At 34.0% G+C, this 16808-nt stretch overlaps 2 protein-coding genes and 1 pseudogene across 2 annotated transcripts; all 3 read right to left on the reverse strand.

Moving 5' to 3' along the window:
• Positions 1-220: 220 nt before the first annotated feature.
• Positions 221-2394, reverse strand: LOC114714061 (L-type lectin-domain containing receptor kinase IX.1-like; annotated as a pseudogene).
• Positions 2395-5275: 2881 nt separating this feature from the next.
• Positions 5276-7421, reverse strand: LOC114714087 (L-type lectin-domain containing receptor kinase IX.1-like). Its single transcript, XM_028898779.1, has one exon. It carries the CDS (start codon positions 7419-7421, stop codon positions 5469-5471), a length of 1953 nt encoding a protein of 650 aa, XP_028754612.1. The 3' UTR covers positions 5276-5468.
• A 6999-nt stretch (positions 7422-14420) lies between these two features.
• On the reverse strand, positions 14421-16532 carry LOC114714086 (L-type lectin-domain containing receptor kinase IX.1-like). The gene has a single exon (XM_028898778.1). It carries the CDS (start codon positions 16530-16532, stop codon positions 14580-14582), a length of 1953 nt encoding a protein of 650 aa, XP_028754611.1. The 3' UTR covers positions 14421-14579.
• Between the last annotated feature and the right edge of the window lie 276 nt (positions 16533-16808).

The raw sequence follows: 16808 nt of genomic DNA on the forward strand, positions 1-16808 counted from the left end.
TATTTCATGATATTAATTACGAGCACGTAATTAGCAAAATATACAAAGCAACACAATGAAGAACCAAGTTCAACATCTGTCAATGGTATGTATTACCTCCGATTCTATTTATAAGACCTCGTTTATAAATTACAAATGAGGCCTTATAAATAGGACTGCGGGTAGTATTATTGTACATCAACATGTAATAGAATGACCCGTCATAAATATAATCAACGACCTATTTCCAGGGTTGTATCAAGAAAGCAACTTGGGAGATCAATCCTTGTATAGGAACACGATACACGGGAACAGGTTTTTTCGGTAGATGGTCAAGCATGGCAGCCTCAGAACATAACGCCTGAATTGCTTGTCTAATAGTTGGCCTCAAATTCTTATTTGGGTGGGCACACCACAAATCCTACAATCATGGAACACTCCACTTCTCTCTCATTGCAATTCTTTTTCAACTTTTCATCCATGGCCAAAGTTAGCTCTCCTCTCCCATAATGATCCCAAACCCACTCAATCAAACCTTTTTATGCATCTCCATCTTTCATAAGGTCATTTGCCTTTCTTCCTGTAACAATCTTTAGTACAACTACTCCAAAACTATAAACATCTGATTTCTTACTAACCTTACGTGAACTCACACATTCTAGAGTCATATAACCTATTGTGCTTGCTAATCTTGTTGTTTGGGATCCCAGATCGTGATCCACAAGCTTGGCTAACCCAAAGTCTCCAAGTTTTACATTGAAAATAGAATATAACATTACATTGCTTGATTTGATATCTCTATGAACCAATTATTGTTCATGTTCTTCATGAAGGTAGAGTACTCCTAAGGCTAATTCCAAAACTATCTTGTGTCTCACATTCCATTGAAGAGGAGGCTTCTTCCCTGACAAGTGAGCATCAAGGCTACCATTTGACATGAACTTGTAAGCAAGTAGAAACTCACCTTTTTCATGACACCAACCGATGAACTGCACAAAAATCTGGTGCCTTAGTTGACTAATGATCTTAACCTTAGTTATGTACTCTATTTTCCCTTGCTTTGATCCTCTTGATATTTTTTTTCACCACAACTGTTAAATGTATATCAGGAAAATAAGCCCAATAAATAGCTCCAAACCCACCTTGACCCAGTTTCTGATCCTTAGAGAAATCATTGGTAGCTTTTGCAAGCTTTTTATGAGAGAATCTTCTTGGTCCAGCTCCTCTTTTAAGATCATTCATTGATGTTAAGTTCGTGCCTCTTTCCTTTTTGCTTCTCATTTTCTTCTTCCTCAAAAGTAATGCATATACTAAAATTGCTCTTAGTCCAATTATCAAAACAATACCCCCCCAAAACTGTGCTTAGTACTCCACAAGTGTTGTCTTTTTTGTGTTTTGTTCTATGTCATCCAAAATTGAGTTGAACTCTCAAGATAGAAGAGTATTAATTTCTTCATACAATCCTGTTGTTGTAGAAAATCCAACCGTTACCCATTCAGGCAATGCCTTGAATAAGTCAATTAGATAAGAAAGACTATTATTCTCTTGAGGACTTTTGTGTTTTTTGGTATTTCCATGATACACTCAAGTTTTTTGATGCAGAGTTATAGGAAATCCATACATCCGCTACATCATCACTGTGTAGACTAGCATCCCAAAATGTAGACACTGATGAGAGAAGGGAATGATTGTTGATTCCCACATGTTCCATGGTCTCACCCCATTCAGTATTTGCATAAGAGTCAAATGCATATGAGCAATCTGGCTTTGGGATGATAGACCAGTTATCATATTGAATAGCCCCATAAAGCCACCAGTAGAATTTGGAGATATTTCAAAAGCAAAAGGAGCAAGGAAGAAACAAAGTCCATGACCATAAGTAGTTTTACTTTGCATACTTATTGTGAAAATATAATGAGAGGTGAAATCAGTGATGTATCTTGTGTTTGAGTCTTATAATTCAACTCTTTTAGAATAGATGGCCCATCCTGCTTAACAAATATACCCATCATAAATATTGAATTTAACAGTACCAACCTGAGATCCTGTAGATCCTGGGTAAAGGATGTCAGCCTCATTAGAACCAAATCCAAACTTTTGAAGGTAAAGTGAATTAATAAAGAGAGACAAGAAGGAGAAGGAAAATAACAGAGTAAGAAGATGGGAATAGGGTAACGTGTTGGCCATGCCTTTGTGTTTGGAATCAACGCCTTGTAGTGACAAGTAAGGTTAGGGCTCTTGTAAAGTCATATTTATATAAAGATTATGAGTCACTGCCTGCAAGGGTCGGGTCCGACTGGTCGCAAACGGGAACGCAAGGCGCCTTTCCTACCATGTCATGGGCTCGATACCTGCGAGTGCACCTGGGATTAGTCTGGCTGGATAGGTTGGGATACCCTGAGTTAGCGATACCATCCTACTCAAAAAAAAAAAAGATTATGAGTCACTGAAAGGGGAATCCATTTGGAATGAACATACAATAATTGAGAAACGAAAGTTCAGCGCAAAAACTGATTGGTGGGTAGTACGTTTAGAGAGCAGCGGTATTATAAAAGGCAAAGTCCAACTTTGCAAGTGTCGTACATACATCGGGGAAATGTCAGGGCTGTTTACAGTTCACTTGAAACGGTTGACATACGAAGGGGCTTGGTGAACAATTTTATGCATTGTTTTACCGGACAGTTGTTTAAGGAGAAGTACAGTTATTTTCAAATTATTAAAATCTTATACGTCAATATAAATTTTGAAAAAAACATTATTTAAATAAGTAAATACTAAGTAGTGTTAGATATTCCATAATCTTAGTTTTGATTAAATTAAACTTTAAAAATCGAGGCCTCTGAAAAAATATATAAATATGACATATAAAATTAAAATAAATATTTAAAGTTTTTGAAAACTCAGAATATAGTCATTACATGTGTGTGGATATAACCATGATAATTCACAATTTTTATAACTTTTTTTGTGTAACTTCTTTGTACGTCATAGCGTTAAGAGGACTTACCTCCAACATATCTTTATCATTTAAATTCGTTTCGTGGTTTTTTCACATGCTTGAAATAAAAACTTTAATTTTCTGTTTTTAATATTATTTAAATTGCGTTACTTTTTTGCCAACGGAATAAAATTGCTTCGCTATTGCTTAGAAGCACTTTTTTCTAAACAAGTTTAATTAGTTAAAACCTAAAAAAAAAAAATTAAACTCTAATTTTTTAAGCATATTCTTCTCCCAAACAAACTTGGCCGAAAAAAATGTCAATTTACACAATTCTTCGTAAACTATATATTCACAAATATATAACACCTTTCTAGGATTTTGTTTTTGGGGTAATCTTATGAATGTCAGTCGTACATAAATCAAAACCAATGGACATCAGACCCTGCTCCAGCTGAAGTAGTCGACGTGCGTGAAGGGAATCATATAAGATATTAGTACCTCCCATATTTGATATAAAAGCTTGTTTAATTTTTATTTTGATCTTACATATAAGATTCTAATCCACTTTATTTTTTATATTTATCTATTTTTCTCAAAATAGTCATTATAATAATAGTAGTTCTAACTATACTTGATTAACAAAGATATTTTAGGAAAAATAACACATTTATTACAAATAACTAACTTAACTAGTTTTCTTAATCTACTTAAATTAGTCAATTAGTTTTTATATTAAGAACAAGAGAAAGTATTAAATATAAATATTGCTAGCAGACAAGAAAATCGGTGGGCACGAAACAATATTATCCGTACCCTTGGATGCTCTTCATAATCAATTTTGTTGGCCAAAATGGTGATTCCTAAGAATATCTCTAAACATCATTATGAATTCAAAGCCAAAACACCTCTATATATATGTGTATTAAAATTAATTATGAATCGAAAACCAGGATTATACATATGATGGGATGGGATTTTGAAAGCATTGTCGAGGGTTCGATCCTCGCCTTGGGCATGGAAAAGCTTTAAAACTCCGGGCCAGCTGTCCCACCCATCGAGGTGCCTATAAGCCAGCGAAGGGATTAGTCACTGGGTTCGCCGGTGGATACCCTGATGTTTCATTAAAAAAAAAAAAAAGTTCCACTCGGAGAGAATCATAATTCTCCTATAGTTTCACCTTGAGAATGAGGATCGTTAATTATCAAGATATACGCTGATGCAGAGTGAAATTAAGCCTAGTATTTGCAGGGGAATTATGATTTAGAAATGTTAAATTAGCAAAAAAATTATTCGTGGCTAGCCGAGCAAATTCTCTATCTATGAGTTTCGTTTATTGTTTGCTCATACCCTTTCCCTGTTTTCCTTTCTATATAATCTGACATCTGGAAATGAAGACTACCATGTGGCATGAACTTGTATACAAGTAGAAACTTACCTCCCTCAAGTTAATTGTAGCCGATGCAAGCTCCTTTTTCCAGGTCATCAGAACCTGACACTGAAGGCCTAAATTCAAGCAATGAGGAACTTGGATTTCGTAACCTTCTTTATTTAAAAAAGATTCACACAAAAATATTAATATATACATGTTGAGATGTCTATTTAGTCTTTACAATCATTCATTTCCCACTATGGATATGCAGAACAAAAAGGAACCACATAGGAAAAAGAGGTGACTAAAAATGAATTAACTCTATGAATTGAAACATAATTAACCACATAGGAACCACATAGCAAGTCAAGGATTCTAAAAGCAACCTTAGTGACAGCCTTGCCAAAACAGATATGGTTTTTTCTTGTGCTTTTTTCAATTCAGTTTGTTTCGGATATTTATAAAATATTCGAAAGCACAGCATGACATACAGAGCTGCTCGGTTATTATATACAATACTAGGCAGGAAAATGCCAATACTCCAAACTTGCTCCTAAACAACTTCAAGGCACAATATTATCTTCTGCCAATACTCCTCAGTCTAATTCATGTGATCTCGCCTTCGCTGTCATCGGATGAAATATACGTTTTCCCATGTGGGCGGTGTTTTAGTAGCTCAAATCGATTAAGAAAGTTTCTCAGAGGTCAGGAGCTAACCTTCCAGTTGTAGCTAAAAGATCAAGCCCTCTTACTTTAAGCCCAGATCCTAATTTTAATACTACATGTACCCCACTTTCTGATGCACTAACGTCCTAATTATTTTAGTGATATTTGGACTCGGCATGGAGAAAGAGTATGAAGTATTTCTGTTTCATAGATCCAAACCAAAAAAAAAAAAAATCACAGTTGCACGATAGTTTTCCAAAGAAACATATTGTTGTCTCAAGTAGCAAAAGTTACATTGTGATCATATCCAGGAATCTTTCTTGTACTGTTTGTCACATAAGTAGAGACAACATAACTTACACCAGCATTCATGACATTAATCACAACATCTTAATTAACAAATATACAGAGCAACAGAATGAAGAATCAAGCTCAAGATTTGTTTATAGAAATTTGCATTGATGTAAATACATAGGTGGTTGAACAAAACACAATTTCATATCCTGAATATAATCAACGACCTGTTTGCAGGGTCGTAGTCAAGAAAGCAGGTTCGGAGATCTCTTTTGTTGAGGGAACATAATATATTGGAACAGGCTTCTTTGGTGGAAGGTCTGGCAGTGCAGCCTCCAAGCATAACACCTGGATTGCTTGCCTAATAGTTGGCCTCAAATTCCTTTCTGGGTGGGCGCACCACAACCCTACAATCATCAAACACTCTACTTCTCTCTCATCATAGTCTTTTCCCAAAATTTTATCCATTGCCAAAGCTAGCTCTCTTCTTCCATAATGATCCCAAACCCACTCGACCAATCCTAATTCTGCACCTCTATCCTGCATAAGGTCATTTGCTTGCCTTCCTGTGGCTATCTCTAAGGCAACTACTCCAAAACTATAAACATCTGATTCCTTACTTGCCCTACCTGTACTCATATATTCGGGAGCCATATAACCCATTGTGCCTGCCAATCCCGTTGTTTGGGGTCCCAAATCATGATCCACAAGTTTGGCCAACCCAAAATCTCCAAGTTTTACATTGAAACTAGAATCTAGCATTATATTACTTGACTTGATATCTCTGTGAACCACGTATTGTTCCCATTCTTCATGAAGGTATAGCACTCCTGAGACTAACCCTCGAACTATCTTGTGCCTCACACTCCATGGAAGAGGAGGTTTCTTTCCTGACAAATGAGCATCAAGGCTACCATTTGGCATAAACTCATAGACAAGTAGAAACTCGCCTTTTTCGTGACACCAACCGATAAGCTGCACAAGATTCCTATGTCTTAGTTGACTAATAATCTTAACCTCAGTTACATACTCTCTTTTTCCTTGTCTTGATCCTGTTGATATTTTCTTCACCGCAACTGTTAAGTCTATTTCAGGAAAATAACCACGATAAACAGCTCCAAACCCACCTTGACCCAATTTTCTGTTCTCAGAGAAATTATTGGTAGCTTTCGCAAGCTCTTTATGAGAGAATCTTCTTGGTCCTGCTCCTCTTTCAAGATCATCATTCATTGTTGTTAAGTTCATACCTTCTTCTTGTGCACTTCTTGTTTTCTTCTTCCTCCAAAGTAACGCATATGCAACAATTGCTCCTCCAACTATCAAAGCAATACCCCCTAAAACTATGCTCAGAATCACCGCAAGTGTTGTCTTGTTTTTGCTTTGTTCTGTATCATCCAAAGTTGAGTTGAACTCCCAAGAGAGAAGAGTATCAATTTCTCCTAATGACCCCGATGCTGTGGAAAATCCAACTGTAATCCATTCAGGCAATGCCTTAGATAAATCAATTATATAAGAAAGACTATTGTTCTCTTGAGGATTGTGCGTTTTCTGGTATTTCCATGATACACTCAAGTTCTTCAATGTAGAGTTGTAGGTAATCCACACATCTGCAACATCATCACTGTGTAGACTAGCATTCCAATATGTAGATACTGATGAGACAAGAGAGTGATTGTTGATTCCCACATGTTGCGTCATCTCACCCCATTCACTATTTGCATAAGAGTCAAACTCCACATGAACAATCTGGCTTTGTGATGATACACCGGTTGTAATATTGAATAGGCCCAAAAAGCCGCTAGCAGAATTTGGAGGGATTTCAAAACCAAAAGGAGCAAGGAAGAAGCAAAGTCCATGACCATAAATAGTTTTACCTTCATTATCTATTGTGAAAGTATAATGAGAGGTGAAGTCAGCGATGCGTCCAGTACTTGAGTCCCAAAGCTTGACCCTTCTAGCATAGATAGCCCATCCAACTTGACAAGTATACTTTTCATAGATGTTGAATCGAACAGTGCCAACTCGAGATCCTGCAGATCCCATGTAGAGGATGTCGGCATCGTTAGTGTCAAATCCAACTTTTTTAAAGTAGAGTGAATTACCAAAGAGAAATAAGGAGAAGAATGAGAATAGTAGAGGAAGAAGATGGGAATAGCAGAAAGTATGGGCCATGTCTTGTGTTTGGAATAAACGTCTTCCAACGATAATCAAGGTTAAGGCTCTTCTAAATTCATTAGTATATATAAAGATCATGGATGAATATACAAGAATCGATAAATTAAAGCTCAGTGCAAAAGATTGGTGGGTACTACCGCACCATAAATAGGGAGAGGTCAACTGTATTACTAAATTAATTAGGATTATATGATAAGGCAGAGTCCAACTTAGCAGGAATCTTACATTGTGGATATGCCAGGGCAGTTTCCTAAGTTGACCTGAAACAGTTGACATTTGAAGGACTTGAAAATTGTTATGCCAGCTATAACCATGCGAGTTTTTGTTTATTTTCAATTTTCAATTAGAATTATTTTTTGAATAGTTTTTCAGCAAAAATGGTTAAAATAGGGGTTTGCTAAACAATTTTATGTACCGTTGCGTTGGACAGTTGTTTAAAGAGACGTTCATGTTATTTTCAAATTATTAAAATCTTACATGTCAATTTAAATTTGAAAATAATATTATTTACATGAATCAATACCGTTAGATATTTTATAATTATAATTTTTTATTAAATTAAAAGTTAAAAATCGATGCCTCTGAAATAATATATAAAAAATGATATCACAACAAGGATATGCAACATTTTAGTCAAAATAAATAGTTAATATGACATGTAAAATTAAAATAAATATTTAAAGTTTTTGAAAAATCAGAAAAGGACGGCAATTAATTACTTTTTTATCAACTTCATTGGAGGAAAGGTTTTATATAATTTACATGTGTATGAATATAACTATGATACTTCATAATTTTCATGACCTAATCTATTGCGAAACTTTTCTATACACGTTAAGAGGGCTTAAAATCTCTACCTGCACCTTATCTCTAGTCTCAAATGTTGGTTTCACTTAAATCAATGGGTATCATCAATCAACAATACATCGTGAGACTCTGGTGATGAAGCTGATGCAGGTGATGGGGACTTTCATATATAATATGTATTATTAAATATATTATGGTTAGCAGACAAGAAAATCGGTGGGCGCAATATATAAGTAATATTATACGATGCTCTCATCACAACAGTTTCTAAACTATATTATAATTAAATTGACCATGAATATATGGTAAATTTGTCACATATCCGTACGTGTGAAGAAACTTTTTAGACTTTTTCTTGAACAAGATCCAATATTGTTGAAATTTCACTTAGCTAGTTTTGAATAATGAATTGTTTATACAATACAGCTTATTTTATATTTTTAATTATGGAACAAAACTTAAATCCATTGCTTATATATATATATATATATATCTATTAGGTCCATTTCCTTAATGAAATTTTGCCATACGCCCAATTTTTTAACATGTGTTTTGATATAGGGTGTAGGGGTTAAACGAGATGGAGCAAAAAAAACGCAATACAAGCATGGGAAACTTGATTGGAAAAATGGATCTAATGAACATAAAGTAGTCGACTTAAATTTTTTCCTTATATTATATATATATGATAATTAAAATGACCATGAATATTTACTAATTGAATTGGTCATTTGTATTCATTACCATGAATGAGATTTTAGGACCTTTCCAACAATCTCTATTTCTTCTTTTACATTTGTAGAACAAATTTGGCTTTGATTTGTTCATAGTATGCATTAGAGACGTAAAGGTTGTGTGGGACATATTTCTCATTCAATCATTTACGTGGTGATGTGCGGATTAATATTATCTGCCTACACTATAATATGAATAAGGATGTTTTAGCGATGATTCAAGTTGCAGAAAAGTCAACAGATCCCAATAGAAACTTGTGGGATAAAATTATCCCTTCTTCTATTTTTCCTTTTTACTTTTGTCTTTACACTATGATGTCCCATTTTGGATCAAATCATATGACACAATAGTAATAGACAGCAAATTAAGATATCCGATAAAAGTTTCTCATTAAATTAAAACACCGGATTCGATTAAATCTAATAACTTGGTTGACAAAAACATATTTTATGAGAACAGATCAGAAAACAGTCAAGTAGCTTAAATTCTTGGTGAATGGGGATGACTACAGATAAACTGTAGGGTTTTGGGCTTCGTGGCTTGACCGACGTTTAGGGCATTGGGCTCAAATTTACTTATATCAAACCATGTCACAGGAAATTAAGATCCTAAAATTATCAACACAATAGACTTTAGTAAGTATATACATATTATCATGGTAGACTACAGTCAATATACATATATGAGACACAGAGAGAGGGTGAAATTAATCTCAGTATTAGCAGGGGAATTCTGATTTTTTTTCTGAGGTTATATATCAGCAGAGAAAATTCGAAGGATACATGCATGGCTAGCCCCAACATAACATGTAAGAGCAGGCTTGTTGAATGAAATATGAGTATTTTATATTTATTATAAGCAAAATATGACTACCTCATACAATATCCCAAATATAATTCCGTGCAGGAAACTGATGAGGCACAGATCAGAATTCAACAGTTTTATTTTCCATCAATTTTAAGTCCAATGATTCATGGAATCATGTGGTAAATCTAGGTATTTAACTCTCAATTATTTGATTATCCTGTTCTTGTCCGCACAAGACTTCTTGCTCCTCTTAACTCTGCCTATTCTAATAGCTCATCATGTACTCCTCCCATAACCTAATTAAAGAGTTGATATTGATTCTATAAGTAAAACTTGTTTCATATGTTTATGATTTTTTTTTTCAAATTAATCTTATTAATATTTCCTAACAATAATTAAGAAGAAGAGGGAGGGAGGGAGGGAGGGAATTAAAGAAGATGTTTAGGATATTTTAGAAAAAAACATATTAACTAATTTAACTAATATCTTTAATCTATTTAAATTAGTTAAATAAGTCTTGCATTAAAGACAGAAGAGTATATTTTTGGAACATAATATTCTTTATATACTCTAAAAAAGATACCGAAGTGATTTGAAGATTAATGTGGAAGAAAACGATTCCCTATTCTACATCAAATGAGGGACTTGACCAAACCAGATTGGCTTTTCTGGGGCTTTTTAAATTTAGGTTGTTCCGGATATTATGCCCAAGTTCTAGTTGTCGCAAAAAATAAGGATTTATAAAATATTCTAGTGCACAGCATGACAGACAGAGCTTCTTAATAATTATACATGCAGGAAACTGCCAATAGTCCAAATTTGCTTCTAAACAACGTCAAGGCACAACTATTATTCTTCATTGATGCTAAACAATTAAAAAACTAGTTGTGGGTGACGCTGTTCTGTCACTTTGATATTTTTTCCTCCATTTCAGATTTCCTTCTTAAACAACATTAAATTTTCTTGAGGTATGTACAGACTACAAAGATTCTGATATTCAACAAAAGCCCAAGCCATGGATTAAATACTTAAAAGAATGCTTTTTTGTGTAACCTCTTTTGGGGAAACGAGTATAGAACTCTCACTCTTAGAGTGAAAAATTGGTTAACCATACTCTCATGGTTCATAATCAAAGTAGACCAAACTTTTGAAAGCCCTTCTTCAAATTAATTAATATTGTTGAGATTCTACCACCTATCAATCATCCAATTACTGATGGAGGACATGTTTTACACTGTTGAAGACACGAAACGCACACACGCGCATGTTTTAAGGAAGTTTCGGATAAGAACTATATTTAGGCATAAGATTGACCTGTGGAAACATTATTTAACAAGTCTACGTGCAGATATCATAAGTTTATGTGTGTCATCGGATGAAACATACGTTTTCCCATGTGGGTGTGGGGTCTTAGTGGCTCAAATTGATTCAAATATTTATTGTAGCATTGAAGAAAAGTTATTGCTATTTATAGATTAAAACATCTTGCAAAGACACTCGCCGAATCACTAAGAAATTTCTTCAGAGGTCAGAAGTTGACCTTCCTATTGTCCGTTCAAATCAAGGCCCCTCATTTTAAGTACACATCCTAATTTTAATACTACATGTAACCAGGTCTGAATTCATGTGATGCCCTAACATCCTAATTATTTTAGTGATGGACTTAATGTGTAGAACCAGTATGAAGTATGTATGAGTCATGGACATGAAAAGATTGAAAAAATAGTTGAGCAATAGTTTTCCACAGAAACAAGTTGGTGTCTCAAGTATTAACTAAAAAACATACATTATGATCTTATCCAAGAATCAAACTTATGAATCAGTCATACGTAAACCAAAATCCCTTAGCCGCGTTAAACACATTATTTTTCTTTGGCCAGGAAAAGTATAATCAATGGTACATCATTGGCCGCTGGCGAAGATGATGGACGTGACAGGGGCTTTGATATATAAGATATTATTGAATAATATTATACGATATTAAAATTGAATTGTTGGCCAAAAAATATTATAATTAAGCTGACCGTGAATATCGGAACTGAAGTGGTCAACGATCCATACCTGTGAAGGAGTGTCTTGGACTTTTCATGGAGGACATCCAAGTTGTTGAAATTCCAGAATTCCTCGCCGGCGGTGTTATCTTTTCAGTTATATTCGTTTTTTCCTCGGAAAAGTGCCCATTGAAAATTTTAGTGGCAAGAAAAACCTGACAAATTTTTAAATATAAAAAGTATTGATATTCTGTACGTACAATTTCTAGGATATCAGTATTTTTTTGTGTTTATAAATCAATCAAATTGTTCTCACCAATAAAATTTTTAATGGAGAACATTTTTTCAATTTTTTCAAAATTATTTGTGGATTGTATGAAATTTGAATGATTAATTGTTAAAAGTAAAGCTGATTTTATATTTAATTATAGGATAAGACTTAAATCCATTACTTTATATCTATTAGGCCCATTTCCTTAATCAAATGTTGCCAACTTGCCATGTGCAAGCAACGGACTTAAGTTTCATTTTTAATTTTATATATTAATAATTAATATGACCATGGCTATATATAGTCATCTGCGTACATAATTATGATTGAAATTTTAGGACCTTGTTAATATCCTATATTGTTGGTGGAAAAAATTATATGGGTAGAGATATTCCTAATTAGAATTAGACACGACAGTATTTAAATTTTTTAAAAAATTATTAAAAAAGATCTTGAAAATTAAAAAATTATATACAGTGACCCATTCACAAAATTGTTGTAATTTGATTATTAAGTTGTCGAAACTCATACTAATATTGCAATGGGTCCCTCTATATAATTTTCCAATTTTTAAGGTCTTTTTTGTGATTTTTCCTTAAATTTAACCTATAATATTTAATATCAAATGATTATTAAGGTCTTATTTTTCAGCCTGAGCCTGGCCTGTATAAAGGCCTGGCCTGGTCTGAAGCCTGTTAAAAAGTCTGTATTTTTAAAAAGTTCAAATTACAGTTATATTTTTTTAAAAAAATTAAGATTAAAAAAAGCATACATAATAATTAATTGTTTAGTCTTGTTTTTTATTTAAATTTTAGTACCACAAGTACTATTTTAAATCTTAATTACAACTTACAAGGATATTATTGAAAACTAGTTGTAATTGTATGTTAAAATTTAGAACAAGACTAGGTTTAAGTACACACAAAAATTAAAATTAAGACAAATAAATAAAGAGAAAAAACTATTAATTTTACAATGAATAAAGAATGTATCATGATTTAATTAACCTAATACATAAGTTAATTGATTTATCATTCATGGAACAAAATTTTTCTTTCCTATTTTATTTATATTTTTAAGATTTAAAGATTATATTATTTATTGACATTATTATTTTAAATTATATTTTAATATTCACTTGTCAGCTAAACTTCAAAATCTAAAGAAGGATTAAGCTATTAACTATATATTAAAATTAAAAAATAAATTAAAAGAGCACATTAACAATAGTATCATTAACTAATTTTTTCATATATTATAATTATAAATTTTTAACAGGCTTAGACTGACCTAACAGGCTTTTTAGAGAGTCTAGGCCTGACCTGTTTAGTTAAACACACCTGAACTTGTCTCTTTGGAAAAATAGGTCAAGTTAGGCCAGGTTATAGGCCCCTAACAGGCCACCTGACCTATTTTCATCTCTAAATATATATCAAGATTATAAATGAAGATGCAAGAATCGATAAATTAAAGCTCAGTGCAAAAGATTGCTGGGCACTACTGCGCCATAAATGGGGAGGGATCAACTGTATTATTAAATTAATTAATTAATTAGGATTATATGATAATAGGGCAGAGTCCAACTTAGCGGGAATCTTACACTGAGGATATGCCAGGGCGGTTTCCTAAGTTGACCTGAAACAGTTGACATGTGAAGGGACTTGAAAATTGCTGTGCCAGCTATAATCATGCCCGTTTTTTTGTTTACTTTTCAATTTTCAATTAGAATTATTTTTTGAATAGTTTTCAGCAAAAATGGTTAAAATAAGGGTTTGCCAAACAATTTTATGTAACGTTGCATTGGACAGTTGTTTAAAGAGACGTTCATCTTATTTTCAAATTATTAAAATCTTACATGTCAATTTAAATTTGAAAATAATATTATTTACATGAATCAGTACTGTTAGATATTTTATAAGTATAATTTGATTAAATTAAACGTTAAAAATCGATGCCTCTGAAATAATATATAAAAAACGATATCACAATAAGGATATACAACATTTTAATCAAAATAAATAGTTAATATGATATATGAAATTAAAATAAATATTTAAAGTTTTTGAAAAATCAGAAAAGGACGGCAATTAATTACTTTTATATCAACTTCATTGGAGGAAAGGTTTTATATAATTTCATGTGTATGAATATAACGATGATAATTCATAATTTTCATAACCCAATTTATTGCGAAACTTTTCTATACACATCAAGAGGGCTTAAAATCTTTACCTCCGCCTTATCTTTAGTCTCAAATGTTGGTTTCACTTAAATCAATGGGTATGGTCAATCAACAATACATCGTGAGCAATAGTTCTCCAAAGAAACAAGTTGGTGTCTCAAGTAATACTCAGGTGATAACTAAAAAACATACATTATGATCTTATCCAAGAATCAAACTTGTACCGTTTGTCACTTAAATAAAGACACTAACTTTCACCAATATGCATGATCATAATAATTTGTATTGTTGTCCAGACACATGTGATTACAAAGAAAAAAGAAGAAGAAGAAGAAGACAATTTCGACCCATCCTGAATGTAGTTAACGACCACTTTGCAGAGTTGTATTTGAGAAAGCAGCTTCAGAGACTACTTTTGGTGTGGGAACATGATACATTGGAACGGGCTTCTTTAGTGGAAGGTCTGGCAGGGCAGCCTCAAAGCATAACACCTGAATTGCTTGCCTAATAGTTGGCCTTAAATTCTTATCTGGGTGGGCACACCATAACCCGACAATCATTAAACACTCCACTTCTCTCTCATCATGGTCCTTCGTCAACTTTTCATCCATGGCCAAAGCTAGATCTCCTCTTCCATAATGATCCCAAATCCACTCAATCAATCCTACTTCTGCATCTCCATCCTTCATAACGTCATTTGCCTTTCTTCCTGTGGCTATTTCCAAAACAACTACTCCAAAACTATAAACATCTGATTCCTTACTGGCCCTACCTGTACTCACATATTCTGGAGCCATATATCCTAATGTTCCTGCCAATCCGGTTGTTTGGGGTCCTAGATCGTGGTCCACGAGTTTGGCCAATCCAAAATCTCCAAGTTTTACATTGAAACTGGAATCTAGCATTATATTGCTTGACTTGATATCTCTGTGAACCACGCATTGTTCCCATTCTTCATGAAGGTACAACATTCCTGAGGCCAACCCTAGAACTATCTTGTGCCTCACACTCCACGGAAGAGGAGGCTTCTTCCCTGACAAATGAGCATCAAGGCTACCATTCGGCATGAACTCATAAACAAGTAGAAACTCGCCTTTTTCATGACACCAACCGATAAGCTGCACAAGATTCCTGTGTCTTAGTTGACTAATAATCTTAACCTCAGTTACATACTCTCTTTTTCCTTGTCTTGATCCTCTTGATATTTTCTTCACTGCAACTGTTAAGTCTATATCAGGAAAATAACCACGATAAACAGCTCCAAACCCACCTTGACCCAATTTCCTGTTCTCAGAGAAATCATTGGTAGCTTTCGCAAGCTCTTTATGAGAGAATCTTCTTGGTCCTGCCCCTCTTTCAAGATCATCATTCATTGATGTTAAGTTCACAGCTTCTTCCTTTTTGCTTCTCATTTTCTTCTTCCTCCGAAATAATGCATATGCTATAATTGCTCCTCCAGCTATCAAACCAATAATCCCTAAAACAATGCTCAGAATCACCGTGAGAGTTGTCTTCTTGTTGTTCTGTTCTGTATCGTCTAAAGTTGAATTGAACTCCCAAGAGAGAAGGGTATGAAGTTCTCCAAACGATCCAGTTGCAGCAGAAAATCCAATTGTAACCCATTCAGGCAATGCGTTAGATAAATCAATTGGATAAGAAAGACTATTGTTCTCTTGAGAACTCTGTGTATTATGGTATTTCCATGATACACTCAAGTTCTTTGAGGTAGAGTTATAGGTAATCCACACATCTGCGGTATCACCACTATGTAGGCTAGCATTCCAAAACGTAGACAATGATGAAACAATAGAATGATTGTTGATTCCCACATGTTGTGTGGTCTCACCCCATTCAGAATTTGGGTAAGTGTCAAACTCCACATGAACAATTTGGCTTTTGGATGAAAGACTCGTTGTGGTATTGAATAAGCCTAGAAAGCCACTAGCAGAATTTGGAGGGATTTCAAAACCAAAAGGAGCAAGGAAGAAGCAAAGCCCATGGCCATAACTAGTTTTACCTTCAGTGTCTATAGTAAAAGTATGATGAGAGGTGAAGTCTGTGATGTGTCCAGTGCTTGAGTCCCAAAGTTTCACCCTTCTAGCATAGATGGCCCATCCTACTTGACAAGTGTACTTGTCATTCATGTTGAATATAATAGTACCAACTTGAGATCCTGCAGATCCCAAGTAGAGGATATCGGTGTCGTCAGAACTAAATCCAGACTTTTGAAAGTAAAGTGAATCAACAAAGAGAGACAAGAAAAAGAAGGAGAATAACAGAGCAAGAAGATTGGAAGAGCAGAACGTATTAGCCATGCCACGTGTTTGGAATGAACGTCTTCCGGGGATGAGTAAGTTTAGGGGCGCTCTTGTTAACTCATATTTATATAAGGATGATGAATCACTTAAAGGGGATTAATCTTTCTGGAACGAAGATACAATAATTGAGAAGTTAAAGTTCAGTGCAAAACAGATTGGTGTGGGCAGCGCATACAGAGGTCAACGATAATTATTTAAATTAATTAGGATTATATGATAAGGCAAAGTCCTGCTTTGCAAGAATAGTACGCCGCATGGAAGATGCTGGGAAAG

The sequence above is a fragment of the Neltuma alba genome, unplaced genomic scaffold (genome assembly GCF_004799145.2).
Source record: "Neltuma alba isolate B1F8T4 unplaced genomic scaffold, ASM479914v2 tig00011485_pilon, whole genome shotgun sequence".
Classification (NCBI taxonomy): domain Eukaryota; kingdom Viridiplantae; phylum Streptophyta; class Magnoliopsida; order Fabales; family Fabaceae; genus Neltuma; species Neltuma alba.

Coding starts and splice junctions, on each gene's coding strand:
- LOC114714086 (XM_028898778.1), bottom strand. CDS start 16,532: ATGGCTAATACGTTCTGCTCTTCCAATCTTCTTGCTCTGTTATTCTCC.
- LOC114714087 (XM_028898779.1), bottom strand. CDS start 7,421: ATGGCCCATACTTTCTGCTATTCCCATCTTCTTCCTCTACTATTCTCA.